Raw genomic sequence first — 22,394 nt, 5'->3', positions numbered from 1 at the left:
TCTATCTGATTGTTCTGGTCTGGTTTTTATCTCTATAAGGCAAAGCAGGTTGAATTATAAATTAAAACCGTGTTTTTTGGCCACGAGGGGGCAGCAGAAACAAGTTGTAAACAATTGCTAATTTACAGATCCAGCAGATATTGATTAGCCTTAATTTTGGTAAACATGCCCATCAGGATCTAACTAACTAAGACATTAACACACACCGATTGTGCCATCTTTCCTGAGGGGAATATGTGGGTTCATCAATGGCAACTCTTTTCACATTATACATCCAATCCGTTGGAAATAATAATAATATTATTTATAACAACTTAATTTTCACTTCTCTCTGACTTTGACTTTTAGATAACTAGCTTACAAATAAGCAAAATGGCTGTAGTGTTGAAAGATGTGGACATTTACCAGGCACAGAAAGTCTAATGAAAGACGCAGAAGATGCATTATGGGAAATGTAGGATCCAATGTTTTTGGTGATTATGCATGAGACCCAAAAGCCAGGAACTCTCTGCCTCTGCTGCTTTGATTTATTCCTTTTTCATTTATCTCTTGTAAGTCCATCAACTTTATGGAAATGAATACGCAATCACTCTAGTGCTCCTTTAATGTGCAACCATAAGTGATTTTTAAAATGAGAAACTGGCCTCAAATCCCTGCTTTCCAACATCATTTCATGTGGAAACAATGTTTTCGCTCTGGATTCACCCAGGAAACTGCGACATATTGGTCAAAAGAAAAAAAATGCAGCTTTTTAAATGTATCCGTCAGGTGGACAAACTCAGGTGGACCCTTGAGTAGTTAAGGGGATAACACAGCAGGCAGATTTACGTGCCGCAACTGATGCAAAGAAAAGGGGCCACCTCGCTCACCGTGGCCACATCAAAGGCGACCTGGTTATTAATGGGCAGCAAGAGCACTGAAGGCCGCATTAACATCACACACACCTCGCTGTCCTCATTTATAATCAGCAACACACACTACGGCAGGACGCACCACAAGCACACAAGCTAAGAGGGACAACATGCTTTCCATATACACACACACACAACAACCAGAAGCTGTTGTTGCCTCTCACAATTAATTAGGCAACTTATTGAGCTCAAGATGCAATATGCATGTTAACTTAATGGGTTGTGTCTGGTTTCAGAAAAAGGGGAACATGCTTTGATGTTTAGAAGACTTGGCAGTAAATCACTGGCAGCAAACAATTACAGAATTAATGAAGATCCAGAAACAATAAACACAGCTATTGTTGCAAACACATGCATGTTAATGTCTTAAAAATGCATGCATGTTAAATGTGATTTCGGACAATGGTGCGCCACTATTCAGGCTTATTATTGGACTTGAGTGCCTCAAGTGTGATGGTGGGCTTACCTTTCTTTGTTAATCAATCTGATCAATTTATTTTGGACCATGGTCTACACTTAGATGAAGATAAAATTCAAACCATAGGAGCTTCTGTTTATACCTCCATTATTCGTATTGCATCCTAAACATTTAGGCTGATGAACGTGTGAGTAGCACTATAAAACTTTTACACATAGGCCCACAATAATAAACACAATATACCATAAAAGCTGTACTGATCTTCAAGCTACAGGAAGATCACAAGTGTCATCTGTTTTGAGTCCACATTTAAAATGCCTTTTGTACTAATCAACCGAATTCTGCTAATAATAATGATATTAATAATGGCGTGGGAGTCCAACCATCCCCAATCCAGGGTCATGAAATAATGTCTTTGGACTGACTTGTTTGCATGGTGGAGCAGAAGTGAGGGATTTAGGTCACATGCAAATGTCTTGCTTGTAATATTTTCAGCATGTGTTGATCCATCTGGAGCTTGCAGCAGAATAATAAGCACAAGCCTGGCTAGCATGTGCCCACATTCAAAAGGCGGCAAAGACATGCTCAACAGCTAAAGGCAACATGCTGTGTAGCTTAACTAAACTAGGCTAAAACATGTCAAATTTCTCTGCTCTTGACTTGTTGGATAGATGAACAGCATCCTCGTCCAAAAAAAACAAAACAAATGCTAAGTGGCGGCCTATTTTGGTATTAACATTGTTTTTTCTTTTCAGTGATGAGCGCTGCAAGGAATGATGTCTGCGCGCCCTGTGTGGCAACAGCAATTAATTAAACGCGACTTTGGGTTGTGATCACACATGTCACGTTAGGTTTCAGTGCAAGAATGCCCATGCTGAGCGCAGGGCTTCATCTAATTATGGAAAAGTTGTCAAGGCGTTGGCGCTCCTTGCTTGGTATCTGCGCGTAGTACCCGTCCGGCAAACAACAGGCTGTCTGAAACCTGCGCCCACCACTGTCTCTCAGGCGAAAACCTGTGCGACGGGCAGGCCTCACGAACTGTCTGCGAAACAGAGGCGTCTCTTTAAATCACTCACAGAATCATTCATGGGGACAGCAGAACGGTAGGGAAGCTGCTCAACAGAGGTGGTTTCCTGATAATTGTCCTCATTCAGTCCACCACCAGCCAGGCAGAGAACTGAATTTGCTGAGAAAAGAAAGGTCACATAGTAGGCTATAGCAACTTCTCACACCACAAATATTACTGAGACTTACTTTAGATAATTATCTTATATACAGTACAGCATGTCTTGGCGCTCTTATGCAACATGTTGCATAAAGTAAAGCTGTTTATTTTGTCAGTGTTATGGATCCTGCCTTTTGGTTATTGACCAGACGTCAGAGGTTAAAGCTGGTAAAATGCTGCACAAGCACACACTCCACAATAATGCCCCCCTAAATGACGTCTTTGAGTCACAGCTCAGAGTTAAGCTGGTAGTTGTTTAAAAATAAGCATCAGGTACCAGAATGATCATCCAATATCATGTTCAATATTCAACTTTAATGTCAGACTCAACTTGGTGTCAAACCCCTTTTGTCTTTCAAGCATCACCAATAACAACCTTGTTTTTACCCTACCTCAGTTGCTATCATCTAGCTAGATCAGTTGCAAGCATCCAACTAGATCAGTTGCTAGCATTTAACTATCAGCCAGCATCTAACTAGATCAGTTGCTAGCATCTAACTAGATCAGTTGCTAGCATTTAATTAGCTCATAGGCTATCCATCTAGCTAGCTCAGTCGCTAGCATTTAAATCAGTTGCTAGCATTTAACTAGACCAGTTGCTAGCATCTAGCTAGCTCGCGCTCACAAAAATGTAAATTTTTTGAAAATGAAAGACCAGAAGAACACAAGCACACACACAATGTTGACGCTTATAATGGGAAAACAGAGGGATTGAATGCAATGGAATATTTACGATTTTAAATACAAATTGAATTGTTGTAGCATTAGTAAAAGTAGGCTATGGACATTTATTCAGAAGTATCTAATGTTATTAAAAGTGTATCCCTCCCATTTGTTCTTGACCTTAAGTCTGATTTTATTTCTGTCAGACAGCAGCATTAACCAGAAACTGCCCTTTTAGTAATTAACAGACCAGCAGTAAGTAATGTGAGCATAATGTAATTTATTCCATCGAGCCAATTATAGGCAGTTATATAAATGATATATAAATGCCCATTCACTGTCCGAGTCATACAAAGAGCAGGAACAATACATGAGGCTGAACTATTATATATGAAGATATAGCTGGTGAAATTAAACCAGAGTGAATGCAGTGATTTATAGTTTGGCCTATTAATGCATTTATAGTAATTGACCTGTGTCATTTTAATTCACCACCAACAGAGTGCAGGGGACTTATAGGAGAATGAGAGAAGAAAATGTGCTGGCAAGGAGAGATGATAGTGTCTTTTACTGATCTCTGTTCAAACAATATGTTAGATCACCCTCTGCTGGTCTTTATAGGAGGTTGCTCTTCCTCACAGACGCACTACTACAAGGGAAGACTATCAAGCAAGGGAGTAAAAATTATAGTCAGTTAATCAGTATCAGCAATATTTCTTCAAGGTGAAGTGGTAAATTAAACAAATACATTATACCTTGTGAAAGGAGATGAACAAATGTCCTGAAAATAGATTAAATGATGCTGTCTGAGCTTAGTTACAGAAAATGCAAGCAGGACGTTTTGAGTGAGCGTCGGTGGCTGTTTGGGCGAAATGCCAGACAGGGAGGATTGGTAGACAGGCGACATTCCCTCAGGGCCTGTACCGATTGGCACTGATCACAAGGTCTCAGCAAGTTGCCATTTCATGCGAGACTGTGAACAAGGTCAACATGTTGTTGGGTTACAGCTGCCAATCAACCGGCCCGTCTGCGACCAGCAAGGTGCCGACAGAGAGCTGCACGGTGGGGAGGGAAGCAGAGATAGAGTGATATACGGCAGATTTACTGAAAGTCAACTTTAGAATTAACGGTTCAACAAGCTCGGCTAAACGCAACGGATACATGGTCCACTCACTTAGCTAGATTTAAAGGGATTAAATGGTTGAATGCTAGATAAAAGCATTTGATAGAATGTTGAAAGAGTGACTGACAGAAACAAAGAAAATCCTAACCTAAACAAAACAGAAATACATTGCTAAATGTAGAGTTCATGTCTAAAAGTAATGGATGAATGGTTGAAATGGGTAATAGCTCAAAGTAATAGATTTGGTTAGAATGTCTAACTTGACCGAACCAACGCCGAAAACTAAAAAAAAAAAAAAAATTATATTGTGGTAATAGTATTAAATAAAATCAAATAAAAATCTAGTTAAATTAATACACTTGTAGCGACTGGTGGTGTTGATGAAGGCGTTTATTCCACACAGGGCTGTGATGGTGCATGTCTGACAAGAACTGCTAATGTAGAACATGCATTATTTGACCGAGCACAAAGACTTTATGATTTACTGGAGGTTCAAAGTTCACCGCACATGTCTTAAAACGTTCCCGTCTCTCTTAATCTATTCTGTTAAGCAGATTTGTTAAATATGCATCCCCATGGTATACTGCTATACCGTTTATGGCCTATAGCCGGCTGCCAACTGGATGGTGTTGACATTGAGACATATTGATCATCATGTCAGAGTGGTGGTTGCTGCAGGGCTGATGGAGGTGAGGAGGAAAACAAATGTTTGTCACTCCAAATCGTGCCTCGGGCGAGACGCTCAACACTGAATGCTGACTGGTCTGGTTGCTTCTCTATTGATTTCAGACTGGAGTGGGCATCAGGCCAGCCGAGGCCTCTGGTACTGACTGTCTGGCCAGTGATTGATTAATTAATGTAAAATCATCCTAAGTTTAAACCAGACAGTGGACAGACACAAAATACACAACCGAACCAGTTTGTTTCCCCTGCTGCTTTTATCGTGACCTGCATATACACGCCACTTATTGTATGCATGTATGGCTTCGAATTATGGGTCACACGTACCACAATAATTTTTTTATTTGTATGGAATTGTTTTCTACTGTATTATAGCACATACAGATTTAATATCAATATGGTTAGCTACTGTAGGTTCCTGCTAAAGTCTAAAATCGATCCAAAAAACAGTAGATTATGAAACCAAACCAAGAGCTAATTGTGCTGCAATGACAGAAGATGACCTCTTGGGGGAGCCAGAGCAACGTATGATGCGTTTCAGAAACCCCTTAGGAGCATTTTCTAGTTGTTTGCTCACAGGGAAGTAGACAAGAGATGACATATGACATTTATCAAGGTAGTTTGTGTCTCTGGGAGACCAAATGAGCAGTCTATACATTCTGTCTTGCACCGACAATAAAGCTACAGAAAGACACCAAGTGTGTTTTGCTATTAAAAAAAAATAAACTTTTGTTCACAGCATTTCTAAGAAAATCCATGTAGGCAAAATATTTATTCAAATTTCCTTTTATATCCAAGAATTACACTCAACACACCCCAGTCTTTTTCACTAGACATTCAGTAATCAGACATGAAAAACATTAATCAAAACCGTTTTTATTTGACAAAGAGTTTTTGGATCATATAATCATAAGGTAACTGCCTAGAACAGAACAACTAGAAGTAACCCGTGAAGTTCTGCAAACTGCTTTCTGTTTCACACTTTATTAGCTTACTTCCTTTCAGTGATCTGTGAATTCACTATTTCTTAAATTGTAGTTTAAAACTACAATGTTTTTTTTGTTCACTACCTGAGAGGGATATATTAAATACATTAAGCCCACCATTGATTTCACAGTAATATAGTAATGAGAAAAGTCTACACACAGCCTCTTTCATATGCCGACATCATGTCTTGGGATGATATTGCATGTCAGTTACCAAACTCCTCCGGGGCTCGTCTTGTCTCTCCGCCCAGCGCATTAAAGTTTGCATGACTGGAAAGTCATACTGTCCTCTGGCCAGCTGTACGAGTCCGCAGTAAACTCATCATAATCAGTGCTATAGGTGATTGAATGCACGTATGCTTCTTTGTCGGACGGCTCCGGGCGAAGTGTCGCCAAATTGTGCTCATAGGCATACTCCATGATCTGTAACAGGTGTTGAGAGAATTAAACGTTTTTGCAGATTCACAAGTCCCCATTTATCTCCAAGAGACACAGTAACATTCGTAACGTGGGCCTGTACGATCTTGAGCTACATAAAATACATTTTGTCTGAAAGAACCCCATAAAGTACACAGTAAAAATAACAGCATATCATACACAATGAGACCATAACATACTCCGACATAAAACACATTTGATCACATCTTTTGGGTAAGATCATTTTCCCACCCCTCCATCGCTGTAATTGGTCGGCTGGGCAAAACGTGACAGTGTTGAACGCAGCGTTTTGACCAAAGTTGCAACAAAAGGAGTCGCCCCCTGATGGCCAGCAGAGAGAATACAAGTCAAATGCACTCTTGCATTGATGTTGCTCTTCAGGGGGAGATTCATTGAGGGTCTGGAAGTCCTATCCCACAAAAATGTTGTCCATCACACTTAATTCCCTGAGTTTTTATGAATTTTATGCACCAATTAAAGTGGAATTGTCCTTGAGTCCTTTTGGTCCTTTTCGGAAAGTAATAGTTTTCATTATTTATCAGCACATGTTCATCATATTTAATATTTATTATAATAAGATAATTTGGGAAAGGCACTGTTGTGCTGCCAGCACCTAACCACAGATGTGTGTTGACGAGTGATTTTGATATTCTGTGAAACAGAACAGGTACATCTGTTCTTTATTGTGTGTGTCACACTGAGCACTGACCTTGACAGCCAGGTTGAGAGAGACGTCCCTGATGGAGCTGAGAGGAGGATACAACCTTCCCTCTGCCAGGTCCTTCTCCGTCACCAGGTGAGCAAGAGTCTGTTGAATCGTAAAACCACAAGTCCAAATGACTCTCAGCTAAGTTTATGACATATACAGATGGAGAGAGACAGAGATGGTAGGTGTGAATTTTAAGCAACCTAACAAAATACTGCATGGGGGAAAGTATTTCACAGAGGCATTAATGCTTGAGTAAATTGAAGTTGTTTCCTTCATGAAATCCAAATTAAAACCTGTGTACAATTAATTATTAATTTGAATTATTTTTAGTTTTATAATTGTGCATTTTATTCCAGAATATCGTAAGAACAAGATAGGAAGAAGCAATACGATTGTTACAACATGTTATATTACTAATAACTATTAAACCCAACAGCATCAGTGTCGCCAGATGTACGATAATTAACAACTGTACGATATCCGATCAATAATTACATTAATAAGGAAACATGTCTTGTGATTTGCCACTAATCACTCCTGCAGCTCATACCTTTAGTTCAATAGTTCAACGTTTGGGAACACGTGTGACGCTACCTGCCGGGGTTAGCCTACAAACATTAGTCAGCCCTGCACCACTCTATTGCCAGCTATACAACTTACTCAGCAGCTCACTGCGCAGCAGTTCAACTTCGCATTGTGATAGTTCATTCATTCAGTTAGCCTAGTCAGTTGATGTTAAGTGTAAATATGAGTTCAATTCCAGAAGTCGGAAGCTGAAAAAAAAAAAATAGAAAAAAAAAAGCGCATGGCAGCACAGCCACTGACACAACGAAACAATGGTATGAGTGCAACTTTACCACTCTGTGTTGGAGTTTGAGACGATTTTCAAGGGATGGCTGAAATCTGTTGCTGCAAACGAGAAAAAGGCCTTCTGTGGCCGTTGCAATGTCCAGATGGTGTCTGAAAAGTCACCCAAAAAGGGTGATGACAACCTATTGAACCTTATCTGCCAGCTCAAAAGAGATGGTGGCGGAGTATTCTGGTGTAATGCCTTACAGATGGAAGAAGGCGGGTGAACAAGTGTGTAAACACTTGTACTTCCACTACTCAAACACCCCATGTAAGCGTGCTTTCTCGATAGTGAACTATATATAAAATACATTGTGAGCTATTTTTGAGGTGCTTCTGAGCTAAAGGCTCTGAGTGAGTAAAGTGTTGCACGTGAGATAGTTTTGCTATTCAGTGCATCCTGACCCGTTCCCATGTTATTTATTGATATATGAGCATTTTTGTTCAAGTAACATTATTTTAAAGTCACAGTCACGACATTGCTGCATTTTTCATCTGGCAGCACCGAACCCTATATGAAGTGGGTAAAATGAGCTCCACCTGGGCCAACTATAGTAGTAAAATGCTTCCTTCATTTAACACTAATATAAAAGATGTAAAAAGGGTGTATAAGCCGTATGTCAGTGTTACCTCCGCTGCAGTGAGGAAGATTTCTTCAGTAATATGTCGGATGGCACAGGCGGTGACACCCAGGCCCACACCGGGGAAGATGTAGGCGTTGTTTCCCTGACCAGGGAAGAAGGTCCTCCCATCAGACAGGGTGACGGGTTGAAACGGGCTGCCACTGGCAAAGATGCCCCGACCCTGCAGCACAATGAGGTATAGTAATGGATTATTTCATATTATTATTATTAGCACTTTCAAAAGAATACATGGAAAAGGAAGATCCCATTACATTTTTTAACCAGAGCCAAATCTCGGGGCAAATACGCACGTTATTTTCCACTCATGGAAAATGCCATGGAGGAGTTCTAGTTACTATTATTATTCATTTTATTTACCCGTCCATTAGAGATGATCGAAATCAATCATAGCCCTGTACGGGAATATAACTGCGAGGAATACGGGCCCTCAGTGAGTACCTCGGTGAGTGCGTAACACTGCTCAGCAGTGCATTCTGCTTTGCTGGTCGGGTTGCTGAGGGCAAAGATGATTGGTCGTTCATTGAAGGAGGCCATATTTGTGATGATCTGCTCGCTGAAGGCTCCAGCAACAGCCGCCACACCTGAAACAGAAAGCCAGCAATGTGCAACGTGTCCTATTCAGTGGAGCCTTGGAGCTCTCCAAAACTTGAAACACAGCACCTTAATTCTGCAGCTCATCTTCATTTCAATTATGACCCTAAATTCTCATTCAAGTCTACAAATGTAGGCTACTATCGGTCCTCTCTGTCGATGAGCCCTTGCATCCAATCCATCAGTGTTATCTATATCTGATACCATGCAGTCTGACAATCTGCTCAAGATGTAGCATCGACATAGCTGTCTTATTAAAACATCAAATGCTTTTTAAAATATATTTTTTTAATACCAATGATAGCTGTGGGTTTCAGTTTCCGAACCACATCCTCCAGTTTCTCCATCTGTGGGTGCTCATGAGCAAACCTCTCCTTCTCATGAGTCAGGTGGTCTCGACCCTAAGGGTTTGGAGAGGAAGGTTGAGGAGGAGGAGGAAGAGGACATTAAAGACATGAAACCATCTGTTGAAATAGCAGACACAGTAAAAAAAAAAAAGTCTCCTTATTTATTTTACTGCTGTAGAAATGTAGAATTTCTTGTACATGGAAACAAGAGAGGGAAAAAGGAGGTGAAGAGATAAATATGAAGAGGAGTGGTGGGATGGAGGAGCAGGGAGAAAGAGAGAGTGTTGCTGGTAGAGTGGAAGAAGAGGAGGAAGAGGAGGAGGAATGAGGGATGAATAACATGGATATGGTGGACAAAACAGATGTGTAACAGATGTCATTTTGGAGAGGCCTTTTGCTGTTATTCCAAGGACATCAAGGACCTGCCATATAAATTAATTTTTTTTTCTTGATTGTGGAGGCAACTCTGAAAAAACACCCCAGAAAAACCCACCTTTAGGGATTCTGAACCTGTGATAACATCATTATGTAATGATTTGTCATTTTCAGGATTTATTTTCCTAACTTCCTACTGGACCAATCATTCTGGTCGACTACATCGGTCGGATGTAATTGGATGAGTGCATTTATGCCATATGCAGTATTTTATCACAACACCTTCACAATGAGCCCCCTGGAATCGACCATCCAGATCTTTTTCAAACAGGTTTCCTTAGCGAGTCCCTCCTTCTCCATGGCCATGGTGATCAGCTCGGCAATCCCCATCGCTGCCTGCGGGTGAGACAAAAAACGAGCTGCATCAGGACATCTCCATGCCAGCTTTGGTTTCACATGCCAAACACATCTAAGCAAAAGAATATCTATGTATAGAAATAGAAATATTAGTAATATTAGAGGATTCTTTTTTAAATGAGAGAACAAATCAAATGGTGACTTGTTTAAAGTAACTTCTGGAAGAAGAAAAAACAAAGAATATCCCTCGTACAAATAAAAAAGGGACATTAGAGGCAATAAAACACACCCTTGCTCAGGTCAGTGCACTAGGGTTTGGCTTCTTTAACCTAAAGCCCAAATGGACTAAAATCATCCGACAAGCGCATGTGAAGTGCACCTATTGTTTTAAATTGCCGAACACTCACCAGAAGAATTGAGGTGCATCAAACTGCTTTGATGCCTCTACTTCATTTTTAAGTGTCCAATGAGGATTTTCCTGCAGTCAAAGAATCTATTTGATATCATCTAGTTAAATAGTCTATCATCATCTAAATGAGGTGTTATAAGGTGCTATAGTGGAAGACATGACAAATGGGGTGGTTCACTTATGGCTTTGGGTGCTTTTGGGCCTTTCCTTGTTCTGGTATTATAAGAAGCTTAAAGGATACCATTTCTGAAATTAAGATATCTAGAACGACTAGACCTTTCCTATAAATTTTGTTGTGTCGTATACTTAAATTATCCCAAATGTTTCCAACAATTTTCAAACCCACACAAATCTGTCATTTAATTGCGGTTGTGGTCCTTTTCACTTGGACTGTAATGGCATTGTATCCCTGTTGCGTGTCATGTGTCAGCATTGTGGTTGTCTGCCAGAAGCTGTCAGAAAGGGGACTGCACATTGTTCTGATGGCCCATTCTTCCGAAACACAATAGTCCGGAAAATGTCCCATTGGATCGAAGGCCAACTTTCAGTTAGTTCATTACCCCGAAAACAAACACCTGTTTACCCACTGATCCCCCTCTGTGTAAGCTTCACGTTATCTACAGAAAAATAGTGAAACGATTTTCCAGGATTGGTGTCACTATCGCTTAGCTGCTTTTCAGAACAGCAATGCTGTGTGTGATGTAGGTGCATCGCCTTTTAAGGCCAGTTAGTGTGTAATGAATATGCATTTTAAGCTTTTCGCGTGCCATTAAACACACGGCGTCGTTATGGTAACGGTGAGGAAAAATATCATGGCTTGGCTTGAAATAAGTGCAGTCAGTCTTGTATTAAATGTGCTGCACGTACCTCCCCTGCACCTTGGAACACAATGGTATGGTCGCACATTTTGCTCTTGGTGATGCGGAGAGCGGCAAGGAGTCCAGCCACTGCCACTGCAGCAGTACCTAAGGAGTATTACAGAGCAACACTTCATATACTCTTTATAGGAGGAATGGTTGTGCCTTCAAGAGTGATAGAGGAGAGGAAGTGAGGAAACATGATGTTTTCTTATGGCCGACAATGAGGATAACAGGATGCAGGATATGCTTTCATTCTAAATTAATGTTAGCATTCATTCATGCTAACACGTTACCTTTCACATGAGTCTGATATGCACAAAGTTATTTAGACATAGGGGTACATATAAAAACGTATATAAAAAATGTCTATTTAATATATCTATATCTACATCTTGATCTATATGTGTGATTAGTTGCTGACAGAATGTTGCATTCAGTTATTCATATACTATCAGAGTACATGTGTGCAATAATGCCATTATTTACAGTAAAATCAGATAAACAAACAATTACTTAAATGAAATGTTCTTCAAATTAATCAAATGTATTTTGATGATTCGATACAAATATTGTTTTAGCTCTCTTGAAACAGATTAATTTGTACAAATATAATTCATATTTTAACAAGATGTCCATTGGCGTCTTTGAGTTACCTTGGATGTCATCGTTGAATGTGCAATACTTATTGCGATACTTGCTCAGCAGCCGGAAAGCATTAATATTTGCAAAGTCCTCAAATTGAATGAGGCAATCCATTCCATACCTGTAGAAGGAGACAGATGTACATAAGACATGAGACACACACATAACACACGTAGAAAAAGGAGTCGCCATTTCATTTCAGTCCTGAGGGGGGCGCTCTCCCACTACACTACACTACACAGCACAGGGCGAGAGATGATGAGGTGATGCTGGCTTCTCAGTGCACAAAGCTATAACAATGGATTTAATTGACTTTTGTGGTAAGGCTTTTAAAAAAATACTTCAACAGATACAGAGATAAAGGAATACATTTATGTCACGTCTAAAGAGGAAATTAAAGCCAAAGCACTTTGCACAATATTCTGTTTATGGGACATTTGACAAGCTGGCACCTGTTTCCCCCAGCAGCTTCTCACAATGAGGTGCAGTGACGGAGGTCAAAGCAACACAAAGGAGGAGAATCACTAAAACGCCATATTTGCAGGCAAAAAGAGCACAGAGGCCACCCGGTCTCCCAGTAAAGCAGCCGTGTTCAATTTTACAAGATGCTGCCGGGACCACCTTTAGTCACCACAGGAGCCAGTGCTTATAAGCCCCTACAAAAACATCACACAACCAAAATAAGCCACAAGGCCAGCGTTATGAGTCTGTAAATTAGATTTAGCAGCGACAAAGAGGAACCCCAAGTTCCCCTGCCTTTCAGCAGGTGGAACTTTTGTTCAGGAATTTATTGGATGTTTGCAGAGCGACGGCTGCTACTCTCCGAGATGAAAGGCAGGCTTTCAGCTGTAGGAAAAGCAAAAAAACTGGTGGAGATATGCGGGATAACATCCTGTCTGTAAAGCTAATGGAAGATAGATCTAAAGAAATACTTACTTAATATTAGCAGTTTTTTTAATTTTAGTTATTTATAGTTGCTTCAACTGCAACAATTAATCCTAGTGCTGACCGTTTTTGTAATATTCAGTAATGCAACTAAACTTTGGGCACCTGATAGGATGACTGTCGCTAGCAGATTTGCTCAGCTAGCTACCTAGCTAACTTAGCGAATGTTAGCTTCATGAGTTGAGAAAAGTTTTTTGTGGGTTATTTATCTTGAATAGCACGTTTTGTTGGGCTGCTGGGGTGATAAATTCTGCAAATGTATAAACAACCCACCAAGCTCTTACGATACTGAGTATCACTCTTATTACAGCTCCATGAAGACCGCTTCGACACCGAAAAGCTTGACGGACCTGCTGCACCTCAGTTGCTAAGCTAGGGAGGGGTTTTAGGAAATGCTCAGTTGAAGGGATCAGCTTCAAGATATTCTTTTGAAGGAAAACTTCTCCCACAAAGTGAAGATTGGATGAGTCAGTGGGACAAACAGAGAACTTTTTGCAATATGATGAGACTGTCTGAAATGATGGATTAGCGATAGGCCCTTTCATTACCTCTTTTTCTCAGCTAGAAACAATGGGAGGAAAGGGTGAGGTTGTCTGAAACCTGTATTAAAAACACCAGGGATCATATCTCAGTCAGTGACGGAGGAAATTGGGGACAGGCCAAGCAAACAGACTGAGCTGCCCCCGAACCCAACACCTGCAGCCTCGCCAGTTAACTGAATAGCAGGGGGAGGTGAAATCCTTGTCACATTTGCTTTTCACAGTTAAGACACGGTTTTACTTTACTTCCTTTCCCAATGTTTTCTTCTGACTTTCTCTTTCTTTCTGTTACTTCTTCAGCCTCTTCATAAAACCCCACCTCATACCTCATAAGGAAAAGTATCCATGTGCTGTTATTGCACGATTCCCTAAAGCTATTTGCCACTTGTTACAGTGGCTGTTAAACTGCTTAAACATTCGGCTAGAAGAGAATGGAGCTGAGCGGAAGCGTGGAGAGAAAGAAATGCAGGATGAGAAGCGACCTGAGTTCAACTGCAATAAAACCTGATGTCCTGATGAAAGAGTGCCATTGCCGGGTCACTGTTTATCCTCCCCTCTGCCACACTGCAAGACACTGATTGCTAATACAAGGACTGACAGGCTGGCTGACTTACTGCCAACACGGCAGTAAAGCTGAGGAGAGAAATGTGTTTCCTATCAAGCAGGGAGCATTACTAAAGCACCGAGAGCTTGTGCGAAGAGGAGGAATAATGAGGCCAAGAAGGGAGCTGTAAACTTTTCATTGTGTTGGGGACAGAGACAGAGACAGGCGACAGGCGAGGATAGATGTGGCCTTGCACCACTGCCAGTGCAGCGCCCTCTGGCATGGTTTGGTGCAACTCGCCGCCGGAGAGGTCACACCAGTTCACCAGAGAAAGCCCATGAGTCCAAAGTGAAGGAGCGTATTCCTCTGCAGATGAGTGAGTCGTACTCGCAAGTATTCTCAGTTAAGGATTAGATTTTAAGTCCTCATATGAAAAACCTTGTGGCCAGTCAGACATCGAATTCAATGTTTTATTTTAAAGATATTGCCCAGACAGCTCAGAGACTCATAAAGCAGACCTGAGAATGATGGAGCTGTGAACACATGCATATTTATGGCCATTCACTGACCCGAAAGTGCCGGGTTACTATCTGTGGTTGTGGTACTGCAGAAAGAAAGGAACATCTTCCCAATGCAGAAAGCTCTTTGGCCTTTGGTGTGAGCCATAAAGATAGGGGGAGTGTTTTTTTACAATGTGTGTGTGTGTGTGAGAGTGTGTGTGTGTGTGTGTGTGTGTGTGTGTGTGTTTTGCCTAAAAAAAAATCCTTTTAGAGGCCTGAATGACTGTTGTCTTTCCTTGGCAACCTTCTGAATGGAACGCCAAATTCTGACAATATACTTCCTTGCCATCTAAATAATGGGATTATAGTTACTGGGTAAAAACTAGAAATAAATGTGGTAAAATTGCAACTAAATTGCAACTTAAGTTATGGTATCATACTTACAGTACATAAACCTTTCTTCATTGTAAAACGATTTTACATTGTACATAATCATTTTTGGCTGCTGAAGAAACAAAACTTTAGGAGACAGATGTACCATTAGCTATTAAATACCTATGTGTATGTTTTTCAAATTATGTTAAAATACTGGGAAATCATCTAGTTTTGGGATCCGATGGATCTTTTCAATATTGTTTAGATATTTAATTAGAGAATAACGGTTTAAGTCCTGTCATATCATCAGTCATCTGCAGTAAATGAGCATACATTCACTCAGAAAATAACTTTACTCAATGTTAACAGTTATCTATCACAAATGAGCGTTTCAATTTTAATTTACTCATAGTTCACTCCACAATGCAATTTTGTCAGCCCTTTGAAGGCTTTTATCTCATTGATCTTATTATTCATGTATTCAGGACTTGCTGATCTCCACTGCCAAAACAGTAACTTTGCTCCACCTCTCATGGCTGTTATGAATAAAGAAAGAGGCGGTGTACCCCTGCTGTTGAGATTTGGCAGTGAGATCACTTTCCGTCTCTTTGTCCAGTGCTTTGTCAACAGCCGTGTCTGTTCGGTGACTTCTGGGACCAGAAAGGGCCCGGTGGAGAAAGCACTCACATCTGTCTCTAGGATGAGACAACGGGCAAGACAAATCCTGCTTACACCTGTTAAAGGATGTATAACTGGGATGTGGAAAAGTCGTTTTTTCTGATAAGTCCTTTAGTTCTTCTCTGATCTAACAAAAGTTGCCTAACAAAGCCTTGTGGTAGCTCAGCTGTGCACACTTAGACTTTAAGCCAATTACCCTACATTCATTTGCATAATACATGAAGGCAGGATGTTTTGATTTAATTGATTTTCATGTTGGAGACTTCTGGAAACATAAATTGACCAGACAGTCAGACAAGACACCTGCATACGAGACACTAACATTTCCTGCCATGGCGCCGTTTCTGGGGGAAATGCTAGCAGAACAACACAGAGCCTCTTTGTGCTTAAAACTTTTATACTGCTGAGTTTACGATGTGCTGCTATTATATGCGTAGCAGAAAGACAGATAGATTGAATCATTGTTTTCTGCAGGCCCTACTTTCTTGGGTTTCTTGGCGCTTACCAGTCTAATATATTGAGAATAACTGCTTGTGACATTACTGTCAATGTTTGATAGAATGAAAAAGAGCATGAGACGTGAGACGCTCTCCCATGTGGCGAATCACTCAGACATTGGTATTATGTCTGGGCCAATCTGTAGGACAGGGGAGTTAACGAGTGACCCAGCTCCTTCAGGAAACACAATCCGGCTTCATCTGAGACCTGATGATATCCGACTCTCCGGCTAATAGGAAGTAGGTGGATGTCATACACGCTTATTCTTTCAGTCCATACACAGCCATGGAGGAGCTCTGCAAGGAAGGTCAAACACAAGGGCGCTCTGTCCAAACACAGCTGTCCAACTTGTGTGCATATATATGTGTTTGTGTACACACACACACACAGGCTGTCTGTTACCGCGGTCCCTAGAGGGCTTCGTGGACGAACCTTAATAAATCCCCCTCTCGCTCTCCTGAGAGCCAGCATCTCTCAGCACACATTATTTCTCAAATCCCCGAGCCGTCATTAAAGACAAAGAAGCATTCTGCGTTCTTTCACCTCTCCTCTCGTCCGTCGCTCCTTTCATCCATCCACCCGCCTCGGTGCCAAGAGTTTAAAATAGTTGTGTAGTTTTTGCTTGCCACTCGGCTATGTTGAGCCTGTTGTACCAAACAATCCTGAGAAATCATGTTTATTGATTTTCTCGCTGAGAATTGATGAGAAGTAAATATAGAGGAACTAATGCCAGCAGCTGATTAGCTTAGTGGGATCCTCAAAGAGAAACCTGCAGGGTTCGACGTTCCGAAACCTTTACTGAGACGTACATGGGGTGTGTGTGCAGGAGCAATGAGATCAAGGGATAATTCATTTTTCTTAAGACAAATGCTGGAGATAACACCTGGCCCCAAATCTACACACGGTTGCATCACTCACTATTCTCCTTTAACTGGATTTTCAAAAATCCCTCCAGACTCCTGCAGTTTATTGATGATGAGTTAATATGGACTATTTTAGTTCACGTTCAGTTTCTTAGAAAACTAAACAGGAATATTACTTAAAAGACGGCAGAGCTGTAATCATTCACTCAATCTCTGAGCCCATAATTACTCATTTTCCGCCAATCTGGCTCCTTTGGGGAAAAAGCTCGCTGTTCCCTGTAGTTGAGAAGCCACCCGGTTATTAGAGTCATGGCTTCCTGTTGCCAGCTGGAGGAGGCCCAGACCCAGGCTTCTCCTGCTGGACTCTGGACTGTGTGTGTGTGTGTGTGTGTGTGTGATGGCTTTCATGGCACACAGGGACACAGAGATACACAGATGTGTCGGCATGCATGCAAGTCAAAGGCATCATTAAGGTTCGGATGCGATAAGCCCCTCTGCCTCCACTGCTAAATCAAACATGACACAACTCTGAATTATGCATCATCTGTGCTTGAAGAAGATATGGTGAGATACGTTGGCTGGTATGGGACCACAAGAGTCATTACACACAGATCCTTACACATACCAGAGGTCTTTTGTAAGCTTATCTGTTTGTGGACTGGTCCAAAATACATAATGTGTTGCTGCCAAGAGTCAAGAACATACAAAGTTCAGCCTCTGAATACAGTAGTTGGTTAGCTTTGATCCAAGCCCTCTGTCAGGAGAGGATCACACCACGGAAATCAATAAGCACTGATGGTCACCAAGGCTCTCCGATGACTTTTCAAAAAGCTAATGTTGCCATTCAGCCGCAACTAGTATTAATTGACTTGCTTAGCAACCAACACTCAGTTGAAAGAAGCTAAAACCGAATAATCTGCAACTGAAGTTCCAGACCTCCGAATCCCACAAGGTTTGGCTACATCACACTGCATGCAGCGGCCGTGCTGAACTGCTCGACATACTTCTCTTAACAGCAACCATGTGTTGTTTGCATCAAAACGATAATAGCAGACGGCATGCAGAGGAAGTGGGAAAATGATTCATTTCAGGCCAATATGATCATACCTGTCTGACACAGCCTGCATAAATTCATCCAGCAGGTCATCGTAGGCCTGGCCTCGCACTCTCTTGTGCCTCAGTCCAATGTAGAGAGGGTCCTTCAGCAGCGCCTGCACAAACACATGGAGGCAGAGGACATGATATGAAACTGAAGTAGAAAGAAAGGAGAAGTTTAGTGATCCATCTCAGCGTAATATTTCAACGGTTTAATAAAAGGGATAACAATTGATGGACCGAAGCAGAGATATTGCCTTTGAATTTCTATGCATTCTTCTTTCTTGTCAAAAACTGGTGCCTACATTACCCACAATGCCACGTGACCACTCACTTCAGTCAGTGATTTGAGTGTGTTATGCAAGTACCCTGTAGTGCTAGTGCTAGCAGAGTGGATATTTGTCAGCTCACTTCTTTCTGCAGTTCCCCGATTTAATAAATACATATTTAGGAAATTAAAGACCTATAAAATAAAGCATCACCGGTGTGCTTGGAAATTAATTTCCATAAAGTTGGGGAGCTTTTTAGAGACTAATAAAAACCTGTGTAGCAGCAGTGAAAATATCCTGACTGTTAATAGTAAGTGCCAAGCCCCAAACAGAGGCTGTGTCCGAAATCATTCACTCAGTCACTATTCCACGCCAACAATCCAGGGAGTTCTAAGTGGAGGAACATAAACGAACAAATAAACACTTTCAGACGCTAACGTCTCTGCGCCGTTAACTACGTCACTGTCGTGCAATTAAAACGTGCCAGATCTACTCACTCTCTTTTCTCTCGTCCATCTCTCATTTGTCCTTCAGCGCGACCCATGATGGCATGAAGTGCTCATTAAAGTATGATCAATTCACTATCAGACAGACTTATAAAATGGCGAGTAGTGAGTGATTTCGAATGGACGTTCATTTCCAAAAAAATGTATAGTGTCTGTTCATTAAACCCTGTTAATCAAACGTGATGGCCCAAGCTTGTAACAGTTGCTGTGTGTGAAAAATGTGCAATGTCCAAGTAACCCTGATGATGTCATTCTATTTATTAGACAATCAAAAGCACCCTCCAGAGCCAAAGACGATTTATAGAGCCATTTTCACAGCCTGAGCAAACTCTTAAAATTGGTGGAGTTTAAGTAGCTAGAATCAGGACATGTTAATGATTTGGGTTCTCAATTATTCTTTCTTTCTTTTGAAACCTCAATAACTGAGAGAGTTCAGGTCAGAGTTCAGCGGTTCTCATTAAGATTCAACCCTCTTCTGTTTCACACATGCTAACATATGCTTATAACTGAGTACTCTTTGAATGTAACAACGATTTATGGAGCAGTTACCATGTAGTAGACCATGAAATGTGTGAATCTACGTGTGTGACTTCCGTCCAGTCTTTACATTTGCTGGGTGTGAAAGTTAAAAAGCGAGTAGATGGTATGGAACAGGTCATTCATACACTTGGTGATTGAACTACTGTATCTCTGCTGACAATGCTCAGCCAACACAAGTACATAATGCTGCATCTTTCTCTGCGACTCCCTAAAAGTTATTTTAGAAGTTTAGAAAGTACATCCAAATCCTCCAGTATTTCAGCCGTTGTGTGCTTCAGATTTTTGCAGTGGTTAGCATCTGCCTGTATGGCTCAGCATTTTAAGGACATTGTTAAGTCTAGACAGTAACTATACAAGCAAGTAAGAATAGAAGTAACAAGACAGCCACACTAGTGGTTCTGTGAGGCTTTACTTTGGCGCCGCAGTGACTTGAGCTAAATGTTAATGCCAGCATGCTAACATGCTCACAATGACAATGTCAACATGCTGATGTAAAGCACCATTTCACTGGCTGTCTTAGTAAGCTAACAAATAGCACTAGGGTGAGTTTCCTGACCCGTACTCACTGTACGGATCCAACTAAATGGCCTAAGATTCAGGGGATGGACGTCTTCGTAGATTTGGTGGAAAATCACAGTATCTACACAAAAGACAGCGGAGAAAACAGATCTGAAATGAGCACTGCAAAGATGTTCTAATCTTTTCTCACAACAAGACATTTTGACCTCTTGAGATATCGTCTGTTTCAACTTGTTTCTGCCACCCTAATGGAGGAAAATTTAAAGTTATTACTAGTCACCTTGAGGACGACTTACTGAATTCTATGATGCCCCTTCAAAAAGTCAGGAGATCACTTCAGTCATAAGGATCGTTGTCTGGGAACGACGCATGTCTGTACAAAATTGTGTGGCCATCCATCAAGTGCTGTTTCTATTTTTTCGCTCTTACTTTATCGGCGATGATATGTTGTGGTTTCTTTCTTTCGACAACTGTACTTACTGTAAGTCACTTGGGACAAAAGCGTCTGCTAAATGCCCTAAATGTAAATAAAAATGCTGTAACTGGTGAAGTGAACTTATCGGTGGAGCTAGAGGATACGTCAGATGATCTCTGAAGTAATTAGGCCTCCTCCTCTGGCATCAATGAATGTCTGTACGATATTTTCATGCTGCTAAAATCATTGTCTGACATTATTATGCCACCCTCAGATTTTTAGATTATGTAAAAATAATGCTTACAGACTTTGCTTTGGCCTATCGGTACAGAGTTCATCAGATCATTGACCCGCTGCACCTGCCTGACATAACATGGCTGTTTCTCAACATACAGCCAGCTGTACACTCCTACCCAGACAGATTTAACCTAAATGTGCCGTACTCTGTAAACTTTGACTTCCAGGGAAGTTTGATCCCCATGGGTGATGAACTGATCCAGAGGGCTGCCATGCCTCATCGGGACAGGCGACCTTTACTTCTGGGGATGGATAATTAGAGGGTGCCACTGAGACGAGCGAGCCAGCGGCCGCCTTTCCGTGGCAGGGTCAGGAGTCGCCATGTCCAAGAAAAGCTCAAAAGGTTTATATAAGGCGATATTTATTTGAAGTCTAGAACTCATTTCCTGGCAAGCTTTTAATCGACAGTAATAGGCTTGAGGGGGCCAAGTTCAACGGTAACCAAAATAAGCAAAACATTTTCACGTGATCCCCCCCGAGATGATTGATATCGGAGAGCGCTTTAGGCGGTAATTTCACAAGATGATGCAAGAGAATGCGTGGAGAAAGATAAAAATTGCTATTGAGTCATGAAGAGTTTTTCACTTCTGCAGTGGAGTTTCCCTCAAATTTATGGGCTTCCTATTGAGTTTATGATGGTGAGTGTTTAATTATTCAGCCCATTTTCATGCTTTTAAAAGGTGAAATAGAAGGAGCAGCATTACAAGGGACTCGGATAGTCCTGAGGGGGTTTCAAGTGGGCTGACCTCGTTGACGCTGTGCTGAACTGTTGACATGAGTTGTCTTTCTGTCCCAGATTATCTACTGTTGATTGGTTAAGCTGTCCTTTGTGTTGTACAGACCCCTTTTCTCTCAGAAAGGATTAGCCCTTGTGTATAGCTCGACAGTTCATGCTTGCTAGACACAGAAGCTCAATTTTCACCTCCAAAGTGATGACTGTTGGACTTAAGGGAAATAATATAAAGTTATATTTGACTTCTGACTGTTGTGCTGAACTTTTAATGAGGGAGTTTAAGTAGTTTAACATGCAATTTTCAGTGTTAAAAATGGACTGCAGCATTTTTTAAGTTCATTTCGAAGAATCAGTGAAACAAGACCAGAGATCAAGAATAGCCTGGACCTGTCTGAGGTAAACCCAGCATTGGACATGTGAAAGCCCACCCAGTACACGTGCACAAACAGCACATTGTCCCAAATTACATCATTGGCTCTCATTTCAGCATGAGTGTGTGTGTGTTGAGGTTATTCCAGGTGACAGGCCCAGGGGATGCACTGACGGATTGAATCCAGGACGATAACAAGATGATGCAGTAAAAAACTGGACTCAATCTTGGGAGTACTGTACCTATGACACAGAGAGACAGATAAGACGGATAAGAGCTGTCCAGGTACCAAGAGTTTGTTGCTGGTTCTCACTTGAGATTACACAGCAATCACATTGCACCGCCAAAAAAAAAAAAAGATAACAATTACACAGTGGCTCACTTTCTAAATGTCTAAATAAAGAAATCTCCTCACGACCTGATACAAGTTTAAAGGAATGACATTTTGGTATATATGCTAATTCATTTTCTTGCCAAGAA

At 41.2% G+C, this 22,394-nt stretch overlaps 3 protein-coding genes across 3 annotated transcripts in view; 1 reads left to right on the top strand and 2 right to left on the bottom strand.

The window, feature by feature from the left end:
• The window catches only part of pnisr (PNN-interacting serine/arginine-rich protein), a 157,996-nt gene that overhangs the window by 96,851 nt on the left and 38,751 nt on the right, over positions 1-22,394 (bottom strand). The gene's annotated exons all lie outside the window — the stretch shown is intronic.
• me1 (malic enzyme 1, NADP(+)-dependent, cytosolic) overlaps positions 5,878-22,394 on the bottom strand; it is a 67,167-nt gene continuing 50,650 nt past the window's right edge. The window contains exons 6-14 of the mRNA XM_084026282.1: positions 18,278-18,381; positions 12,240-12,349; positions 11,594-11,691; positions 10,243-10,356; positions 9,534-9,639; positions 9,086-9,228; positions 8,634-8,807; positions 7,155-7,253; positions 5,878-6,430 (exon numbers count right to left, since the gene is read on the bottom strand). Of these exons, the coding sequence (XP_083882408.1) occupies positions 6,263-6,430; positions 7,155-7,253; positions 8,634-8,807; positions 9,086-9,228; positions 9,534-9,639; positions 10,243-10,356; positions 11,594-11,691; positions 12,240-12,349; positions 18,278-18,381 (1,116 nt within the window). The 3' untranslated portion in view covers positions 5,878-6,262. The remainder of the gene's footprint in view (positions 6,431-7,154; positions 7,254-8,633; positions 8,808-9,085; positions 9,229-9,533; positions 9,640-10,242; positions 10,357-11,593; positions 11,692-12,239; positions 12,350-18,277; positions 18,382-22,394) is intronic.
• The window catches only part of prss35 (serine protease 35), a 74,917-nt gene continuing 69,030 nt past the window's right edge, over positions 16,508-22,394 (top strand). The window contains exon 1 of the mRNA XM_084026285.1: positions 16,508-16,517. The gene's annotated coding sequence lies outside the window, so the exon portion shown is untranslated. The remainder of the gene's footprint in view (positions 16,518-22,394) is intronic.

Source organism: Eutrigla gurnardus, assembly GCF_963514095.1.
Source record: "Eutrigla gurnardus genome assembly, chromosome: 14".
Lineage (NCBI taxonomy): Eukaryota > Metazoa > Chordata > Actinopteri > Perciformes > Triglidae > Eutrigla > Eutrigla gurnardus.
Note: the sequence above shows the minus strand (reverse complement) of the source record. Positions and strands in the feature narration are given on the sequence as shown.